General features: G+C 38.5%; 1 protein-coding gene across 1 annotated transcript; it reads right to left on the reverse strand.

Annotated features, from left to right (window-relative positions):
• Positions 1 to 373: 373 nt before the first annotated feature.
• slc25a4 (solute carrier family 25 member 4) lies at positions 374 to 2697 on the reverse strand. The gene is made up of 4 exons (XM_067584766.1): positions 2490 to 2697; positions 1274 to 1760; positions 1032 to 1172; positions 374 to 911 (listed from the first exon to the last, which is right to left on the reverse strand). Exons 1-4 carry the CDS (start codon positions 2598 to 2600, stop codon positions 754 to 756), a joined length of 897 nt encoding a protein of 298 aa, XP_067440867.1. The 5' UTR covers positions 2601 to 2697; the 3' UTR covers positions 374 to 753.
• Positions 2698 to 22581: the final 19884 nt, after the last annotated feature.

Raw genomic sequence — 22581 nt, forward strand, 5'->3', positions numbered from 1 at the left:
AACCGATAAAACATTGTCTAACCACATTTTTCTAATGATATTTCTAATGATTCTAATATTAATGACTTGTGATCACTTCATACCAAGTGGACACATACCACACACAGAAAGAAAGATACTTTAATTGTTCTTATGGAAGTGATTGTATGTGAAATCCAAGGTATTTATGTGAAACTTACTTTTAATATTGTTAATTTTAGAGATTTCTTTACAAAGTCAAAAAGGCTAAACCTGTAAGTCTGTGTGTTTATGATACATATCTTTTGTCAACAACGAGAGCAAACAAACCCTAATTTATTTTGGTTCTTTCTTTTATAGTCTGAAACTAACGAGATGACAGGTTTCCATGACAACAGAACAGCTGCATCAAATAAACAGTAGACTAAGAAATCTTTATTCTTATTAAAATAATGTATGAGGTGGGATACAGAGTCAGAATGGTCACAACATAACAACACATGGGCCTCAGCATTATGAAAGGTAGTGACATCATCCTTTTCATCAGCACAACTCCACTGAACCACCAGCTTGACTGAAAGACTGGCCATGCCTTCAGGCACAGTGTAGACGGGATATATATACAGATTTCTGAGGAGACGCATCAAATATACCAACCATCCCCGGGCTGTAACACAGGAGTGCATGCCCACATCATAATTCACCACAAGCTGTTATCCCTTTATAACAAGAACTAAGACTTAAGCAAGGTGGAGGGTTTCTTTTTGGGACTGGTGGATTACAGACTTTATTAACCTATGTGTACTTCTTGATCTCGTCGTACAGCACCAACACAAAGGCACCACCCATGCCTCTGATCACGTTGGACCAGGCACCCTTGAAGAAAGCTTTTGATCCCTCGTCCTTGAGGATCTTCCTCCAGCAGTCGATTGTGCCCTTGTACATGATATCAGCTGTGGAAATGGAGAACATGGATAGTGATGCGTAATGCCCATAAATGCATGCGTAAAGTGCGTAATTGCGCCAAATACATCACTGTAAGGACATGATTTTACAAGCTTAGCGACGCTCACCTCCTTTGCGTCCAGACTGCATCATCATACGACGTCTGACGGTGTCGAAGGGGTATGAGACAAGACCAGCTGCGGCGGTGACAGTCTGGGCAATCATCCAGCTGACGACGATGTGCGTGTTCTTGGGATCTGGGAGCATACCTGTTGGAAGGAGAAGAGTTTAGTCACACGCTCGTCACAAGAAAATACACATATAGTAAGATAAAAACATGTTAAAGGTCAAGTCGAACAGATGTGCACACCTTTGGCTGTGTCGAAGCATCCGAAGTAGGCCGCTCTGTAGATGATGATACCCTGGACTGACACGTTGAATCCGAGGTAAAGACCCTTGAAGCCATCGGTTTTGAAGATCTTGCTGATGCAGTTTCCAAGACCGGTGAACTCTCTCTCAGCCGCGCCCTTGCCGATGTCGGCAGCAAGTCTTGTTCTGGCGAAGTCAAGAGGATAGACGAAGCAGAGGGAAGTCGCACCAGCGGCACCACCAGATGCCAAGTTGCCAGCGAAGTAACGCCAGAACTGTGTTTTTTGATCCACTCCACCGAGGAAGATCTTCTTGTACTTGTCTTTGAAGGCGAAGTTGAGGGCTTGGGTGGGGAAATAACGGATCACGTTGGCCAGGTTGCCTCTCCAGAAGGAAATAAATCCCTGTTCCTTTGGGATCCTAACCACACAGTCCATGATTCCCTTGTACTGGGTCTCTGCGGTGATCTGTTTGCTGGCATGCTGGACCTGCAAACAAGGACAGAAAAAAGGTCATGAAAAAAAAAAGACACATTAACTTTCCCAAAAATGTGACGAGTTCTCTAGAAAAACTTTGTGGAAAGGAACTGTGCCAGGGCACTTTTCCTCTGAGCAACAGAAAACATTGTTTTTGTGAAATTTGAATTTTAATATTTTAATTGTAACAATATCTTTATTTGTATTTACAGCATCTTAGTCGGTGTTTAATATTCTACGGCCAGGAGTTGTGAATTAGTTGTAGGCCTAGCCCTCTACAGGCGCACTCCTGTCACTTGAGAATCAGCTGTGTATTAGATTACATACTTCAAGTTAAATTTAGCAATTTACTTTCACTGAATATTACTGCGGTCATCTGTTACATTGGAGTAATAGTTAACTTATTAAACGTAGTAATAGCTTATAAATGTGTATTATGGCCATTTTATTGAAGCACATACTGTAATGCGCTCTTGTCATCATCGCCAACACTGCAAGAGCCAGTGCGTAAAACTATCTCCTCATTGACGAAGGACCTCTCACGTGCGTCTTGACATTACGCACAGACCATATGAACCTACTAGCACAGTTGGGCTTTTCTTCCATTAAAAATATTCCAGTTTAACAGTTTTAGCGTTTGGTTTACCAGTTATCCAACTTTTACGCACACTTTACGCACATAACAGTGAATATGCGGTCACGCTTTGGGAAAAAGTTATTCAGTTAGTTCGGTTATTTTACCTGTAGCAACAACTTGACTCTCTCAATGGGAGCGACAGCTGTCTTGGAGATGGCAGCGGCGATGCCACCAGCCAAAAAGTCCTTCATAAAACTAACCACCGCGTCCGACATGGTTGGATGTCTCTTGTGCGGATCTGAGACCCTTGACTGTTCCAAACCTCAACAAGGTCCTCAAGGAAACCCAACGCCTCTTCAAGTGGACGAAGCCCCCCCATCTGCCTTAATATATGGGGGCCATTTATCGCGAGAATTTTGAGTGATGGATTTGAGGTTTGTCAAACAGATAAACGAGATTGGATAAATATCCGAGGTTAAAGTTCAAGACGTGCGCCATGTTCCTGAAGGAAATAGTCGGCCGAGCCGGGGACATTTAAAGGACACAATCTATGCAATTTGATTAGAATAAAACACACTTTTATTTCTACCCTAATCCAATCCTCAACATGGCAAAGACCTTTACCTGAAGTCCTGTAGTTAAGCAGCATCCTCACCCACAATCCAAACATAACACAGCCTGCACTTATAGGTCAATTGAGTTTACAAAAGTCTTAAAATGAAGGCAGTAATTCTATGAATACATTTAAAATGGGACAGACCAGGTTTATAGAGCACTTTGAACATCTCAGAGTTTAAGTGTAAAGGTGAGCATAAAGAGCTTAAGTGTAGTAAAAATGACCTTTTAACCTACATGAACATACACACACAGAAGCACGCTACACAGGCACGCACAAGGATTTCATTGATCTCAATATTTTCAAACACAAATGCTACTAGGAAAGGTAAAATTATAGTAAGCCTATATATTTTTTAATCATTATTATCATTATTATTATTATTAATAGGGAAAAGGTTGTCGTTTTAGGTTGAAATACAGCTTATTGATACTGTGTCACTGTTACTGTATTTCTTTTTAGATTGGCCTTTTCCTCGAGGACAGTTTTGCTGCATATTCATTTTTAGCACCTGTTGGAAACATGCGTCAAGTCTACTCAAGATGAGACACAGTAAGAACGGAAAATACTGTTTTTCCTTCAAAATAAACATTCCACTAGTGCTCCACATGGCAGCAACCGTGTGTGAGCCGAGTTTATTGTGAAATGTCGTACCGGAAAGTTCACGCTGGCTGACTTGACATGCGCAAGGACGCAAATGCTCGTTGCCCTGACAGGAAAAAGCAACACGATCCAAACTGGTAAACCGGCCAACTTGGCTTCGTTCTGATGGAGTGAAGAGGTCAGATGTTTATATACAGTACAGTCTATAGGTCAGGCTCTGAACATAATGTACAGCGGCATGTTTTTTGAGGTTTTACGCTCTGTCCTCTCTCTCCAAGACTAAAACTTCCACCTTTTGACCACTTGTCGGCGCTCCTCGGCTGTGTGGATTCATATCCACAGTCATATCTACTGTCTGTCGTAGGTGAGGATATAAACATCTCAAGATGTTTCATGATTATATCAAACTAGTAATACTGATAACATTTCCATAGTAATATTAATATTTGTACTAATGACACTAACATTAAGACCAATACTGATCATAATACAGAAAAAAACAACATTTAAGGCATTAAACTAAATCTAAGGGTGTTGCTCTGTTATCATACTTCATATCACCAACTCTTACAAATTAATTATAGTTTATTTTGTGAGTTTTGTGAGTCATTTTTGATCAAGTATCCCTTTATAATTAGTCCCTATTCCAAATTTTGAACCACAAATGTGTTTTGCATCCACAAATATCTTATCAGTCATTAATAAATGGGTGATTAATTCTTCACTAATGTTTCAGAGAGAAGAGAGAGTGTTTTCTTATTCGTTTATAGAGAAAATACATTCACAATCACACTATATTATGACCTCATGTTATCTAAAACAGGAGAACACCAAGCATAATTATTTCTATTAATTTTATTGAAAGTAAAGGATGCAACATTTTTAAACGGTAGGTTTCATTAAAACCAATAAAACCATCAATCAACACTGCCTGTAAACCACATACCCTCCTTTTCTGTCAGTTGTATACAATCGACTCTGCATTAAGTGTGTTAGTCATAAAACAAAACAACAAACTGGTTTGCAAATTTCAAACTAACAAAACTGCAAAAAACATTACTTTTACAGTCCTTTTTTGTTGTGCAGAAGTTGCATCTCACTCTCTTTTGTCCCCTTGTGAAATTGACTGTGGGACTGCAGACTGATCAGGGCGAGATTCGAACTGCTGTGCTGCTGTGGCTGCTGTGGCTGGCATGTGGGGAATGTGGTGTCACCTTTGCATGAGAGAAGTCACAAGGACCTTTCCTCCATTTTCTCTATGTTGTCCTCCTCTTCTAATGATTTCTCTTCAACTCACTGCCTCCTTTTTTCATCTTGGAATAACAGATCCACCAAATCACTTCTTCCACTCAACCAAATGAGTGAAATATGGGCTCAGGTACTTTTTATAATCCTATGAAAGCTGCCCTCCACTACAGGAAGGACTATGTTGGGCAACCACTATGTTGGTTGCTTGGTAATTGATGGGTTTGATTTGTTACTTTGTATAGGCTTGTTTGCAGGTGCAGATGCTCACCAAGGTAGGAAACCTGGCAAGTGTAGCAACACGGTGGGAACACAGCAAGTTGTAGTGACAGTATCAAGGTCCCCCATGAATTCTCTCCCCACTGTCCCACTGACAGAAATACACACACCATGCCGATTTATAGTTTCACTGTTTCAAAATTCCACATAACCACTCTTTACCTTGATTTGACCCCCTCTAGTAACTTTTTCTTTGAATAAATACACCCTCTATGTACAAATATTTAGCTGCAGCTGCACAAAAATAAATAATTTTGAAATATTTCTATTTTTGTATAATCTGGGCCACTTTACGAAGTCATAAAGTTTCAGGCTTAAAAATCATCATTTAGCATGTGTTTACTGCTTTCAAATGTCAAAATGTGTCAAATCTGACCCATACAGTATATAAGGGTTAATAAAGCTACAGAGTGAGATGTAACTGGGTTTGTATATAGACCCCGTTTCCACCAGGATGGTACTTGAGGTTTTGGTTCCACCTCCCCATCTCCCTGCTGCTGTGTTGTGTTTTCTAGACCAGTCAGTGGGTGGCACTAGAGAGCTGGGTTACATTCAAAAACTGCCCCAATGTCCCCACAGTGCAGACGTGATACCCAGTGAGACAGGTGCTTTTTCCTCATTTACTCCACACTCCACACACAATAACACAAATAACACACCACTTTACTTGTTCTCCATAGGGAAATACTCTTAAGTAGCCCCCACCAGCCAGGTCAGAGGTCAGGCTCAGCTGCCGAACCTCGGTAGCTGGTTAGAGATTCAGCATCTTGTTCGCATCGGCTCTTCAGTAAAGGCAGATGCTTGCCGACACAGGAGCTTGCACCTGCTTTTTTTGCAAGCAAAAGTTATATTTTTTTTTACCATTTTCAGAGAAACACTTGAGTTGGACTCACATCTTACGCTTCAAAACTCTCATTCTTAGCTGTCAGGGATCTAAGTGTACAGTTAGATCTAACCTCTGTCTCTCATAGACATTCCTCAATCAATGAAATTAAAATCCTGTACATCTCAAACTCCCTGGATTGTTAATACGGTTTATATAATTAGTATCTGCAAAATAATCAGCTAGTTTGTTACTATACTGTAGATGATGTCAACCGAGAGAGTTTTATGTTTGCCTGTTTCCAAAAAGATTTAATTTAGAGTGACTTTTTGTAAAGCTCACCAACAGTCACCCATGTGTAGTTATAGTAAACATGACGTTTTGTCGGACTACACATCATTTAGATCAGCAAATTTGCTTCTCATCTTATTTCCAGAAAAGGCTTTAATTCTTGTGTTTTTAGTGCTGCTGAAACTCTTTTTTTGTATGATTATTTAAATCTGATTTAGATTTGGAAAAAGTCGTTGCTCAGTAACCTTGGATCTCGGAGATGGAGGGAGGGGTTGTGGATGGGTTGGGGGGGGGGGGTAGTGGGCTTGGATTTGCATTTTGAATATGAAGAGCTGCAGGTGTCAGACAGTTAGAAACCCGCCCCCAACACACACATAAACATGCATGCACACATACACACACACAAACGCATACACACAAAGCCGTTGGCGCACACAGCTCGTCCCTACGCCGATACAGTCACTGATATTATCTGTTAAGAAGCAACTGTGACAAGCATCTTTCTAATTCGTCTGATCCCCTACTGTCTATCTCAGACCAGTAGAGGCTCAAAGATAATAGAGATTATGAATGTCAGACAGGGTTAAAACCACAGATATTAGGGTCAAAACTCACCAGCATGGGACCACTGGCTGCTTTTGACTCTACTTTATGAATTTGCACAGTGATTCAGTTCCTCCTTAAATTAAAATATTATATATATTACCTCTCTATAATGCTTGGAACTTAATTGGCACTTATTTTGATATTTGATGAATCATTTAAATCATTTTTAAAGCAAAAATGCCAAACATTTACTGGTGCCAGCTGCTCAAACGTCAGTATCTGTTGCTGTTTTGTGTCATATATGATAGTTAGCTAGATATTTTGGGATCATATTTATTATTTATTTTACTTGTTTATATTGTTTATATGTTGATTATTGGTCAGACAAAACAAGAAATTTAAAGAAGTCCTCATGAGCTCCAGGAATTCACTATTTTCTAACATTTTGTAGACTGAACAATTAATTGAGACAATAATTAGCAGATAATTTGATAAGCCTTAATATACTATACTACCAGCAGCATAATCCAGCAGGTTTTACACAGAACAACACAGCTATGCATCAACAAAAGCTCAGCTCCCTCCTTATAAGAGATGATCAAGTTGGTTGTTTATTCCCATGAGTCTCCTGTTAAAAGTCGCACCGCTAATACAATCCTGTGGCTTCAAATCCAGCAGGCTGGGATGCACACTGGGCTCTCCTGAGCAGACAGAGAGGCTGAGCTCAGGGGGAAGGAGATTATTTAAGTTTACCCTCTTCTCACCCTCTTCAGCCATTTCTTGGCTGTTGGCCTGTTTTCAAAAACGTTAAAAGAAGCTGACTGGAGAGTCAAAGGCACATGTGTGTATAAAAAAAAAAAAAAAGAGAGAGAGAGACAGCATCATGCAGCTGACATTTCTCACCCGCAGTCAGGGTAGTGCCCATGGCAGAGCAGCCAAGGTGGACACACACACACAAACACTCACTCACACACACTCACACACACACACACACTCAGAAATCCCCATGACCAATCAGGAAAACCTGGAGACACACAGTCAGTGGGAGACGGAGGGATGGACATGGCAGGAGTGGGGGTGGAGGGTGAGAGACACTGGGGCTGAGGGAGAGAGGCAGAAAGAAAAGAAGTCCATGAGAAATTAGGGGTGGGGTGAAAGTAAGAACGAGAGAGAGAGAGTGTGAGAGCAGAACTGGTGCTGAAGTGGAAAGATGGACGGAGAAAGAGAGGACGAGTAGGAAATCTGAGGTTGGAGGGGGGGAGTCAAACTCTTTGGCTTTGCCTGAGTGACGGGACTGTTTCTAAACTGCATGACTATCTGTTGTCCATGTTTGGTTATCATCTAAAAATATCTTGTGATCATTTGTGTGGTCAGAGGAGACTTGGCAGAATATGATGGTCTAAACGTTATATGTGAGGTAGGGAAGTTTATCACTGTGACTGTTTGGCAAATCAAAAATCATCGGCAGTTTTTGCAAGTGATAATACTTACATTTATTAATCGTCATAGTGATGCAATCAAATCTTTCAAAATCTCAACATTTTCAGCTTTATAACTGTAAAAATACTTTTTTTTTAAAAATCCAAGCACAAATCTTAACAAATGTATTTGGAGGTTCTTCTCAACAGAGAAACAGAGTGGTCTCTGAATTGTTTGTGTGCTGGTCCATTGTCGATTAAATGCATCATATCGTGTTGCCCAGAATGACTGGTTATCAATTGGAGAATAGCATGCACTTCCATCTCAACTGACTAAAAGTTGAAGACAGGCTGATTGCTGCTCTTCTACTCTCAAAATGGAGAGTTTTACAATCCAAAATTCCATCATATCACTAAAGTCAATTAAAACACAAGTTAGAGTCATATACAAACACCATCAGACAGGCAACAGAGGGCCGGTTTTCACTTCCCAAAGCAAACCTTAATTACCTTAAACGCACAGTAGTATATAGAGCAATGAAAACATGGAAGTCTTTACCGCTGTTATTGACTAAATTAACACAGAAATCAATGTTTAAAAAGCAAATAAGGAAACACCCAGGAACAACGTATTTGTAGGATGCTATGCATATGCCAATTTGTAGTTTTTTGCAGTGTAAGTTTAATGTTACTCTCTAACATATGTCTTATGTTTGCCAATTGTGTTGAGTCTAATGTTTAATGTATGTTTTTTAAATGTGGATCCCAGGAAGACTAGCTGTGCTTTAGGGCACAGCTAATGGGGATCCTAACAAATAAACACAATTGCACTTTTTTTCATTGAACCTTAGTCAATTTGTAGGTTTGTAACTTCTTCATATGAATTTATTTTTGTTTTAAACTTCTGGGATAGGTGACATGTTGGCCCCGACTCTCTCTACATGTACATTTCTTTATAAGTATGAACAGATTTGTTGTCTATTGAAGCTGAGTAGCTTCAATAGAAGTCCGCATGCAGATGCGGACTTCCTCCGCATCTGCATGCATACAGTAATGTATTTAGAAGAACAGAGGTCTCATATGATATACTGTATTTGTCCCTCTTTCCGCTCTGATTCTAAATACTGTCTGTACATATTGTAGAATTTATTTAGCAAATATTCTACCTCTATCTTTCCTGTTTTGCCTTTTGTGTTTCATGGCACATAACAGTAAATTAATTAGGTGTTAAAAGTGTGAGGTTCAGTTTTAATGTGTAACTATGCACTACATCATTTTTTTACACTGTACACATAATCACATAGGTCTATGTTGGCATATGATGTTAATACAGATTTTTTTTTCCATCAACATATTGTGTATAGAAACTACTTTTTCTGCTCAAAATAAGCTTACGTCTGTCTGATTCTCTAATAATGACATAATAGGTGAGACTCAGAGCTCTTTTCTGTATATCGGCTGCCGTGCCAAGTATAAACAATCAACTAATTGACCGAATAATCACTGTGGTTCTAGTACTAATTCATTTTTGTAATACCTTTGGTCCAGTTCTATGTGCAGATCATGTCCTGTCAGCACCGGCCTCAATCAGTCTTAGGCATCGTATCGTGAAGAAAAATGTAATTAAACTCAGTAAAGAATATGTAAGTGTCATATCTTTTTTTGAAAAGCGTTATCTTGCAGTGGATTATTGTTACCTGTACTCACTGCTTTATTCCTATGCTTAATACTGTAATGTTTGGCCTTGGCCTTGCTAAACACCAGGTTTTTAGCAAGTTGACTAATTATATTGAGTCACTGTGATCCTAGTTATAATCATATTGATCAGGCTCATTGATCATTGAATTATATTATGTATTTTTTCCTTTTTTCTTACATCATGTATGTATTGCCTATATATGCGGTGTGACATCTGTTGGTGGTGCAATCCCCTGAATTTATTATGTGTTCTTCGGCTGCAGCCTAACAAACACAACTCTTCTACTTGAGACCAGATCTACTTCAGTCTCAGATTTAGTTTAGTTTTCATTTACATATCTATGACTAGCACCTCAGGGGACATATAGTGTAAATATATCTAAATATACTCTATAGACTCCTTTTTTTTGGTTCTGTATTAAATCTTTCCCTTCTTAAATCTTTTCTACACTCAACTAACTTAATTACGTGCGTATAGTCAACACAGCATTGCATTTGACTAAAGTGTTGCAGTTGCTGCTTTTGTGGTTAAAGTTTGCAGGGTTCAAAAGTGTCACACTGTTTATACTTTGGCCGTGAAGCTGAGAATGAGAAGCACCAGTGCAGGCAGAAACTCCACAGATTAACTTCTCCAAATTGGATGAATTAGACAAAGTACACTTTGCTCACAGTCCATTTTCAGGGTTTAGGAAGGCTGTAGGATGTGCATGATCAGGATCAGTCCCAACAGAAGAGAGAGGGATTGTGTTTGTGTAAGTCTAACATGTATGTAGACATGGTATCTTCATTAGTTATTCCTGCATGTTGTTATCTCGCAAACCTATTCGTAGTTTTTTTGTCATGTGATTTGTTTGGTCTGGTTAAGCTTTTGTCTAAATACTGTGTAGTTTTTGTGGTTCCCTATTACAGTGATTAATGAAATAAAACAGCTCGATTAGGGACAATTAGACTTTTTTTGAATGTTCACTGCACAGGATATGAATCATTGCTCTGGAAAGCTAAGCTCTTGCTAAATTGCTTTCTCCAACTGTCATTCATTTCACCAGTTTCTCCATCCCTCCAATACAGGTATTATCATTAAAACAGAGTTATCATGCATCAATCTGTGTGTCATGCATGATACAGATGAAGAATCAGGTTTTATGCAAACAAAATATCACAATATTGTTAAATTCTACCAATTTAGTTCCTGTGTATCCTGATTACCCTTGGATTTTGCAACAACCCCCACAATACAACCTGAAGCCAGAACAAAAACTCTCATTTCTTTGCTTTGACGTTTCAGTCCCTTTTACCTTCCGCTACCCTGTTTTCTTTATACCAAAGTGTAGAAAAATCTTAAATGGCAGCACTCGTCTCTCACACATAAAGAAAGAATTCCACTCGAACCGGCGGTCGCTCAAGACAAACTAATCAATTCAGAGGAGTAATATATTTGTAGCACCCTTAAGATGATGGTCCATTTTACACAAGTGTGTGAACTGCATTCATCCATTCTTCATTCTTCCCACAAAGACAACAACCTCTTCAAAACTCAAGGCCATTTAAGACGGATTCTGAACCTTCTTAACAGCCCTTAGTCCCAAATTAGTGTGGGTCATTTTAGCTGTGAAATAATCTCATCTGGAATGAGTGTGTAATGAGGAGGACTTTGTCACACAGCCCGTCAAGGGTTTAACCTGCAGTGGCTCTTTTGTGCAAATGTGCTGGTATGTAAATGTATTGGTTTTTATTATGGACATCATGTTGTTGAGAGGTTCTGCTCCTTCCTTGTGGTGAGAACATCTTTTATGTTCATCTGGTATTCAGAGTGAAAACTTTCAAACAAGAAAAAAGGGGATGACTTCACCCATTTATACACAGGAAGGCTTCAGGAATTATAAATCTCTCCAAGTCTGCTTAACTTTACTGCACATGTATTACTCAGAAATGATCATTCATTCATGGTACTTGATAAGTCTTTTCAATAAAACGTAGGCATGACTACAGCATGAAGTGCAGATAAACCAGCCCATACTTGGATGCTACAAGCACAGGAGGGACAAAATAATCAGAACACATTATAACCACTACAGCTACAAAAACAGTTGAATTACCACCCCTGCGTATTAGTATGCACTGTGGCAAACCAAGCAGGGGAAATCAACAAGACAGTAGTTGCTTTATGGCCAATTCTACTTCAGATTGGCAGCTTTAGTGTAAAGCAGAAAAGCCTGAAACTAACATATATGTTGTTTCAAAAGATGCAATCTAAAAGTAATTAAAAGGATGGTTTAGATTAAGATAGATTAATAAGATTAATTTATATTAATTTAGTGCTGAAACAGTTGTTTGATTAATCATGAAGTTGTTTGACAGAAAATTAATCAACAACCATTTTGGACATCAATAGATCGTTAGGCAAAAATACCTTTAACATTCTCTGGTTACACCTTCTCATAGTGTTGCTGTTTTTTTGTTTTATATTATCATAAATTGGATATTTTGTTCAACAAATTGAGAAATTTGAAGACGTCCCTTTGTGATCTTGGAAGATGTGAACAGTATTATGTTATTTGAATAATTAATCAGCTGTTTAATTGATAGTGAATGTAGTAGGTTTCAGGAACAGTTTGTATAATTTCACCAATCGCTACTACCAATTATTAAACAGAAGTGTGATTTTGGTTTTGAAATACTTTCACCACACCTAAAGTGAGTGAGATCTTTGGTAATACATTTCAGTTCTATTCTATCCTTCATATTTACACCGTCTGCTAATAAATAATTTAAATGCTAAAACACCCTTTAAATGTCACAAAAATTTAGCCAAACATATGTCTTCATACTCTGCTTGTCTTTGTTGAAACATGATTTGAGATTATTTGAAAACCTTAAAAGTAGATTAGTATGAAAAAGCCTTAACACCTTTGATAAATCAATTTGTTTTGATGTGTGTTTCCAGTGTGTGTGTGTTGTGCTTGTGTTTGAGTGTGTCTGACAATGCGTCACTGACCCTTTGATTGAGGGATAAGTCGCTGCTTGTGCGTCCATCTTGATTTGATGGCCGGAGAGAGGGCTGATTGACCCTGTGACCTTTCTGTGTGGGGCAACTGATCCTGGGTGTCCGGAGCTCCTGTCAGCGGGTTAATGAGCGACGGCTGCTCGGGGCGCACTGGGCCTCGGCTAAGTGACCGGGCCGGATGACCACCCTCTGCTCTGACCCTTACATCTCTCTACGGCCATCAGTTACACACCCCTCCAACCTCCACCACCACGCAACACCCGTCCTTCTCCTCTGTCGTCCTTCCACCCCCCTCCCAGATTGAAGCTTGCTTAAGCTCAGGTTTGTACAGCTGCTGCTCAAGCTTTCACTGCTCAACAACGGAAATGTTCACTACCTCGTCGTATTGGCTCCCAACACAAGCAGACACACACAAATGACACATTATTTTATGCATCAATAGAATCACTGTAAACATTATACTTTATTGTAATACAACATCACTAGCACTATCTTTTTCTAGAATGAGAAGATAAGTTATCAAACACTGGGGTAGACCTTTATTTTGACTACATTTATAAGCAGCATATAAACACCTAATTAATGGTTCATAACACCCTATGATAAGTTGATATAAGGACATTAGTTATGTGCACCCATAACTTGTGTAGAAATTAATGAGACAGTATAACACAGCTATTAATCATATGTAATCTGATTGTACATATCTGATTTTATATGTGTATATATATATATATATATATGCAATTAAAAACTTTACTTTTTTTTTTTTTTTACAATAACTCCACACTTGATATATTATTGTAGAGTGAGTAAGCCATGACGCTTTACTAATAACTCTGACTGATATTTATCAATACTTACTAACATAACTAATGACTTCCTCCGCATCTGCATGCATAAATTTCAATAAACTTATTACTTATTACTGGCTTATTAATGATCTATAAACATTTATAAGCAATTAATTAACCATTATCAACATTTTTGCAACCCTTTCATAATGAATTATTAGAAAGTGGCACAAAATGTTGAAATGCAGACAATTTTGATTATTTCAAAAGTCATAATGTACTTTTTTAATGTAATTCAAATATATCTGATTCCAAATGTAAATAAGACACTGAAAAAAGGATATATATAACTTAGTTTTACCTGGAAAGGGCCTCTGAGATTAAAAAACTTACTACATAAAAAATACAAGTTCAAAACATGAAAAGACAGACTTGGAATGATTTAGATGAAATATGAAGAGAATAATCAAAAAAACATGAGATCAAAATGAGAATGTAAGGGTTGATAGCAGTAAATATACCACAACAAACAACAACAACAAGAAAAAAAATACTTTTGAACACCTTTTATACTTCAATAATTCGACTAATGTCACCCCTTTAAGTCTTAATTTCCTCAGTTTTCTGCAGCCAATATAAATTCAAACTGTGCTTTTATCTTTTCTTTTTAATTGTCTCAACTTTTCCTGTTTGTGTAAATTTGTCCTAAATGGTCAGCAGATTTGGCCCACGATGCAACAGGTTTATTTCTTGGTGCACGTGAAGTCTCGGGCCTCACCACTAACGAGCAAAAGCCCAGCTGACAGATCCCAGTGTGGACGTTTGTTAAAGTGAACAGGGTAATGAATTTTAAATTGCTATAGTAACAGCTCTCAGACATGTGGTTTTAGTGTGTGAGCATGTGTGTGTGTGCGGTTGGGATTTGCGGTTGTGTCTGTGTCTATGTATCTGTATGAATGTAGGGGATATGTGCATAAATGGGGGTGGGGGGGTAGGGGCTGGGAGTCAGCCTCTGTGTACGTGTGAGTGTATGTGCTGAGGATAAAGACCTAGCAAACCAGCCGGGCTTAGTTGACAGGTGACAAGGGTTGTTTTGAATGGGGATTTTGTAATACCAACAGTGAGGAAAAAGCCGGGGTACCAAGGGACTTCTGAAAAGAGAGAAAGAAGACTTTTCTTCTAGCAGTGAAGGAAGAGAGAAAGGGCCATGAAGGCTTCGGGGGACTTAGGGATCCCACTAATCAAACTGCTCCACCGTCTAGCGCACTCATTTTTATTCAAAACGTAGAAATGCTAAATCATTCCAATCGGATTGATCCCTGTGTCAGTGCCTGTGTGGTATTTTCATTCTCTACTTTCCGCCGCGTCTTCAACTTTGACATATCAGTCAAGCAAGGACAGAGCTGTTACAAAGAGGACTGATCCAGAGGCAGCCTAATGGTTAAGAAGTAGCATTTTAAATGTTGTTTGTAAATTTGCATTAATTAAGAGACCCTCTTGAAACAAACCGCCTCAAATCGCCTCGGCTACAAATCATATACCCTAAAAGTTTGAGAGAATGAATGAAAGCCTGCAGCTTCAAACTTTGATACAGTAAAGTGGTTTCAGCTTGGCCTTAATATGATTTATAGTTTCTCCAACAGTATCATTACATCATGCATGACTTTATTAAGAGTACAGACTGTGGATAAGAGTGTGTAACAACATATAATGTAAAACACTACATAAATAATTGAACAGTAATAAAATATTATAAAAAATTTAATAACAATGTATTAATAACTTATATATTGTTGAATTTCAACTTCTGACACTATTACATACCAACTGACTCTTCAACTATTAACAGTGCACACACTTAAAGGGTAATTACTCTCTAAATCATTTTTTATGCTGTACACTTAATCACATAGACTTAAGTTGGCATATGATGATAATACAGGCCTTATACACATATAGTGTGTAAAAAAAAAAGTTTTTTCTATTCAAAATTAGCTTATTTCTGTCTCTGTTCAGTCAAATTCTCTGTCCCTCCCTAATCGTGACATAACAGGTAAGACTCCAAAGTCTATTTCATTTACATCAGCTGCCGCGCCAAGTATAAATATCAGAACACTGACTAATTGTATTCTCAGTTTGTGCCTCTCACACATGGATGTATTATATGAGCTGGATATGCTGCCTCCGCTCAGCCTTGCTTCCAGTTTTTCTCACTGGCCACTCGTGATATTGCAGTGAAAATTCCCCCAGCAGCCCAAAAAGCGTTTTCCACATAGACCACCATTATAAAAGAGACTGTTCACAGGACACCTCAGACTGTAAACTAGGTCAATTATGACTCTTTCTATTAGGAATTTTTGATCCATGGAGGTTTTATATTTGTAAAACTTTCCTCGAGTCGAGAAAAGCAATTTAAAAAATCTGTGACATCATCACAATGTAAAGTCTATGGGCAGAGCGGGAACTCACAGTCGGGGCCAGTGGGGGAAACACTACTGCACATATTCAGTGGGCCGCATGTGACCCCCGGAAGTAAACCCAGAAGCTAGAAACTTTTTTGGCATACACACCAGGCAAGCAATTCTTATTGAACTGAGAAGGTGCCATCTTTGGATCCAGTATCCAGATCTTATAATACATCCATCCTCTCACACAGAGCTGCTGGTAACATTAGCAAGTCTGATAAGAGACGGCAGAGAGGCAACATTGTATATAAACGAGAGATTTATTCCTTTTCTGTGACAGTAAACACAACACATGGGCCCACTGATAACTGTGCTTTATTCAGAGCTTAACAAGATATTCAGGACTGATGACAGCAACATTAACCAAGATGAACAGCAGAGCTATGGCTACGTACTGACACTCCCCCACAGACACACACACACACACACACCGGAGAGCCTCTAGTAGTAGAGCTGCTAGCTCAGCTATAACACAGGTACTACACAGAAACTTTTACAAAGGGCCATGAATGTGCCACTGACTGTTACAGCTCCAGTGGACTCTCTGTGTTTCCAGCACAGACACGGTGAGTCTGACAGGAGCTGCTCATGACTGTTTAGCTCTACATCACTATTCATGCTACACTGAGTGGTGGTCAGTCAGTGTCCTCCTGACTTCCTGTGTCACACGTTATGTAGCCACACCTCCAACATTCGTTGCCCTCCACTCAACTGTTGCATTTTTGTAATATGCTGGAGAGGGGGAATTTCAGTGTAGTTACCCTTTAAACTATCTGATGCTTCAACAGAAATTTCAGTTGCTTTCATTGCTACACTTCAACTGATCATTTAAGTACTTTCAGCCTCTAAACATGAACTGAGGCTTCAACTAAGTTTTACTCTTCAACTGACAGTTTAAACACCTCAGTTGACATTTCAAATTCTGTCACTGCTTACATACAAACTCACACATCAACTAACTATAATGTTTCAACTTCAACAAAAATTTCAACTGCTGTCATTGCTAAACTTTAACTGTTAATTAAACTGTTCACCTCTTACTCTTTTAATGACAGTTCAACTGCTTTCACGTCTTGCACTTCAACAGACACCTCAAACCTCTCAGTTCCTCCACCTTAACTGCTTTAAGTGTTTCAACTTAAACTGCAACTTCCACACAAGATGTCACATGCAAACAGTGAACATTTTAAGACATTTTAACTCGTTTACAGTCTTTGCTCCTACAATTTTCAGCCTCAACACACTTCAGTTTTCTTCAGAAAATGTAACTTTTTCTAGTTAAAATATATATACAATGTTGGGGGAATAATACCTGCACACATGTACACACAGGTGAATAAACTTCATTCATAACTATAAGAAAACACTGCCATATATTTGTTTATCAGTTTTTTTTATTTTTCAGTTTATTTAATAGAGACAATCCACAATATTTTATTTAATATTTATTGTACCAGATTTATCTAAAAGCTCATTTCTATCTGTAGACTCAGTAAAACATCAATATTAAAATATTTTTTAAAAAACCCAAACAAAACAGAAAGACTATTCCCCAGTTAGGGAGTACAACATCATTAATCTCAACATCAAACAGACGTTTGTTGTTTTTTTCTTGTTTTTCCTTCACTTGCAGAGTTTAACACTAGAAGGCTGTTTTCACATTCATCTGCTGAAAGAGGAAAGTGTTTAACGAGTTTAAGGTGTGCACTTACGAGCAGGATTTGTGACATCATAATTAGTTTGGAGCCAATCGATGACCAGTAAACAAGTTACACAAGCGTGATGTGGAAATTTGAAGCCTCCAGTGCACAAACACTGAGACTGGACTTCACAGTGAAGTAGGAGATTTTTAACAAGGAAACTTAACTTTTTTGTGGAAAAAAACAGACACAATTTATTATTCCAAGCAGAGGATTATTATATATCCTATTATGTCCTTTTATATGTCAGTTTAGTCTTTGTTGTAAAGAACAATTAAAAATTATGTAAATTTATCATAAAACTCTTGATGTTTTCAACATCAGATGTACTGTATATCAGAATGGTTTGTGAGCCGTTGGTCTGTCCGTCCCTCCGGGGTTGACGTATTTATGTGTGAATGTGTGTGGCATTTGGGAGGAATAATATCTGCATAATTAATCTCAGTGGGCTGCACTCATATGTTGTGATTTCTGCAGTTCTCAACAAGATGTCTTCACACTGGACCTGTCAGACACTGACTTCTAAACTTGAAACATCGAAAGTTATTTTCCAAAATTATTTTTGCTCCATTTTACAATTGAAATTACTGCAAAGCTTCATTTCACTGAGGTGGAAGTCTTCTTTCTTTCAGCTTAATCTCTGGTTCAGCCTGTGTGAAAGTACAAAAGTTTAAGATCATGTTAAAGGGGCGCTCCGCCAATTTTATACATCAAGATTAGTTAACTAGTCATGCAGAGCAGTATCTCAAGTTGTGAAAACAGTTGTGTGATGTCTTCTGTGGCTGTGGAGGAGCTTTGTCAAGTCTGAGAAAACAACTCTGGTGATGTCATCAGGGTTATCTCATCCTGAGCTTAGAGACTGCAGCATTGTAACGGAAAGTGGGGGCATGGAGTTTGAAAGATGTGAGCATTAACATTCAGGGAAGATCTAATATAAAGATGCTCGTATGCTCTTGCATTATGGGAAATGTAGGATCCTGTGTTTTTCGATCTTGACCCATATAGGAGGGACTAAAAGTCAGGATGTCTCAGCTTCTGTTGCATCGTTTCTGACAAACCCTGCTAATTCTTAGTATTTTAGTGCTCACTGACTTAACTTCTCCATATTAAACAGCTAATTATTTAGTTATTAATGAGTTAGCTTGATGTTGGAAGGGTGACCTGTGTTCAGTGCCTTACTTCCTCCCAATGCATGTTGGGATATTCTCTGAGCCCCCGTTGATCCTAAATAGGAACAGTCAGGTAAGGACAGTGAATAAGTGATAAATGGAGACTTTCATAAATGAATTAGATGTAATGCAAAACATGTAATTAAATATAGAGGCCAGTGTAATACAAAACTAATCACAAGCTGTGACATATAACAAATGCAGTACATTAAAGTATGACGTAGTTAGGTAACTAATGCATAATTACTCTAGAACAATATACATAATGATTACATTTTACTTTGACTCTTTTGTTTTCTTGACATTTCCTCTCTCTTATTGTATGGGGTCCCACAGACTATTACTATTATTCCACACATATAATAATAATAATAATAATAATAATAATAATAATAATAATAATAATAATAATAATAATAATAATTGCCAAATGTTTATTTTCTTCTGACCTTATTAAATGCAGAGAAGTATTTAAGTAACCCTTCCATTTGCCACAAACTTGTGTTGTAACATTGTTATAACAAGAAAGAAACTATTTCATATTTTATATGTTTTATCGGCTGTGCATGAACAAATATATATTCCTATTGTTTGTCAAAAAGTCATTCACAGTAATGTATGTTATGTTCTACATTGTGACATTACTTATGTTTGGGTCAAGATGTTTAACTTTTAGGAATGTTATAGAGTCCGGAAACAAAAATCCAAATCACCTTATTTGTATTTGCCTCCAGGTGAGAAGTGCTGTGTAAAAAGTACTGTCAACACTGATCAGATATAGAGCATATAAAAATCCATAGTATTTAATCGTGTTGACAGTGGAGGTCTCTGAGACCCCAAACAGAGGTGATGGGTCATTTTCTGTAACAAACTCCTAACTAGTGTTGTGTTATTCTCACCTGTTGGATAGGTGTGTAGAAACATAAAATGGTGTGGAGGGATAAGGGCTGAATTCCTCCAACTTTCAACAACAAGGTAATTACAAAAGTACTTTACTGAAAATACAAAAGGCACGAAGACAAGATGTAAAAGAAACACACAACATTATAAAAAGTCACATTTATAAAGGACTTAAAAGAGTAGACTCAAATCAAAGATAAAAAAATAAACTAAAATAAAATAAGACAGATATGAATGAATGTCAGATGTGAATACATGTCACAAACAGAAAAGCCTTCAGTTTTCATTTCAAAGAACTGAGAGTTGGAGCAGACCTCACCAAGTTTTCTGGGAGATTGTAGCTGACTTTTGAAACATGTCATCAGTTTAAAGTTATCCTTATATTCAGTTCTCATAAAATAAGGAAAAGTCATGAATTATTAAACTAATGAAACCATGTTAAGTGTGTTTTTTTTTAGCTGTTTTTGAGAGAACCCGTGGTCTCAATGAGCCACATTTTCATAATTTTTTCATTTTTTATGGACCATTATTGTGTGTTATTACAATGCATACACTCCTATCTGTTAATTTAGTAGTTCATTACATGATGCATGTTGTTTCAGTGTATTTATTAAGTTGTTATGACATCATACACACTTACGACTTTATGCACAGCTGCCCTGAGTGTGTTCACCTTCACAACTGGAGTAACACCACAGTGGATTAGTGGCTACGTTGAACACAGAAATTGGTTACTATATTTAAAAGTTTTTAGGGTTAAATACCCCTGCTGTGACCCAGTATGTCCAACAGAGAACATTTACCCAGGCAAACAGTGTCCTCTCTCCCCACCCCCATCCCAACCCCAACACACCCCAACACACCCACTATCGAGGCTTGTAGCCCACTAGGAATGAAAAGGAGAGCACTGACTCAACTCTCATCCTCTCCACCACCATCCGAGATTAAATCGTGAAATCATTTAGTGTTTGTGTGGTCTTCCCCGGCCATTGGGAGAAAGGATGGACCGGGTAGTAGAGAGAGAGGAGGGATCCAGCTCGAGTCAGTGTGTGGGAACCACATAGGGAGAAATCCCCGGCTGATCCAGGCCAAGACACTTTGTTTTTCCTCCCCTCCGCTCCCACCCCTTTCCCTCCCTCTCTTTCTCTGCATCCATTTTTGGGTTTTCATTTTTATTCATAGGGTGATCGGGGTGGAGGGAAGGGTGTCAAGAAAGCAGGGGGCAGTTTAGTATGTGTGTGTGTGTGTGTAGCAGGAAGGGATTGTTAGTCGGCTGATGCCAGTGGATGTAGGTGCAGGCCTCAGACCAGGCCTGCCAACAATAGCCACAGTGTTGTTTGGGTAGTTGCGTCCAGGACTCTTGGACATTCTTCCCATGTCAGTATAATCACTACTGGGAGGTAGCTCCATTACGGATTACCATATCATTAATAGTATCCATGACTTTTGTTCAAAGGCTACTTGTGTAATGTTGCCTTGTGGATGACGGCTAATCCGCTGAGCTGCAGCTGTAGGAAAGAAGAGGGGTAGATCCCACCATCACCCTCTCTCTCTCTCTCTGCCTCACACACACACACACACACACACATAGACATACACACTACACAACACATGCAAACACATATAGAAGCATCTCTCTGTCCAGGCCCACGGGGATCAGGCCACTGAAAGACAGATACAAACAACAGTCAAATACAAAGTTCCCCCCATAGAGAAAAAGAAACATCCATTCTACACTTCCCAACTGATCCCCTCCTTAAAGCCAAAGACCAGCCCACCCCCACCTCCCCCCTTTCTCTCCTCTCCTCCCCTTCGTCCCTGAGTTGGCTCTCGTCCTCCCATTAAAGCCCCCCGCTCTTTAGCGCAGCCCTCCTCTCTCAGATGGTGGGCCAGATTAGGAGGGGAACAATAACAGTTTTCAATGTAAAATGTGCATCTTGTTAGTCCTTTTTCTCTCCTCTCCTATCTTATGATGGGGAGAGAAAAGGAGAAGCGTAAGCGGCCATTCAGAAAGTTATCTGTGGGTGTCTTCTCCCCACAAGCGGTGGCTTGTTTCTGTGGCTGTTTTAATCCTCCTATTTCTCTCTCTCGCTCTCTCTCTCGCTCTCTCTCTCTCTCTCTCTCTCCTGCTGGATTTTAGCAGAGAATGTGCAACTGACACTAAGACAGGAAACTTTTTTTGTCTCATTTTGTTTGCTGTTTATCAACTAGGTTTCCCATAGGCCTTTCAGATCAGTGCTTAAGTTTCAAATGGATGTATCTTTGTGCATCAAGAGAAACTTCTTGGTACTTTCTCCACATCATAGGATTTAAAGGTTTGAGTTTGCTCTAACTTAATGATTATTCTGAAACCATATATGTAAAAGTAATATAAATTTATGATAAATTCTCTTAGCAATCCAGTCCTTACACAGATTTCTTGAAAAAAAGTTCACTTTACTTCTTATTCTTATTCTTCTTCATCCACCAATAAGAGCAAGAGCATAATTTAGCTACAATAATAACAAAAAACAAAAAAGCATATATCTGTACCTAGAAGCGTAATACTGGTAATACAAACACGAAACTCTTTAGATTTCTTTAAAATAAACAGGAAAAATACACTGATTAGAATAATTTCTCCAAGAACAATGTCCCTACATACATATTTGAACCAAATAGTCAGTATTCACCAAGTCTTTACTAAGCAAATGCACAGTACATTT

Source organism: Thunnus thynnus, chromosome 3 (assembly GCF_963924715.1).
Source record: "Thunnus thynnus chromosome 3, fThuThy2.1, whole genome shotgun sequence".
Lineage (NCBI taxonomy): Eukaryota > Metazoa > Chordata > Actinopteri > Scombriformes > Scombridae > Thunnus > Thunnus thynnus.

Bases quoted from the DNA above. Each gene is read 5' to 3' on its own strand.
- slc25a4 (XM_067584766.1), bottom strand. From the start codon at position 2,600: ATGTCGGACGCGGTGGTTAGTTTTATGAAGGACTTTTTGGCTGGTGGC. The intron at 1,761-2,489 runs GTAAAATAACCG...CCTTGTTTGCAG, and splicing joins GAGTCAAGTTGTTGCTACAG to GTCCAGCATGCCAGCAAACA. The intron at 912-1,031 runs GTGAGCGTCGCT...CCATTTCCACAG, and splicing joins GCAGTCTGGACGCAAAGGAG to CTGATATCATGTACAAGGGC.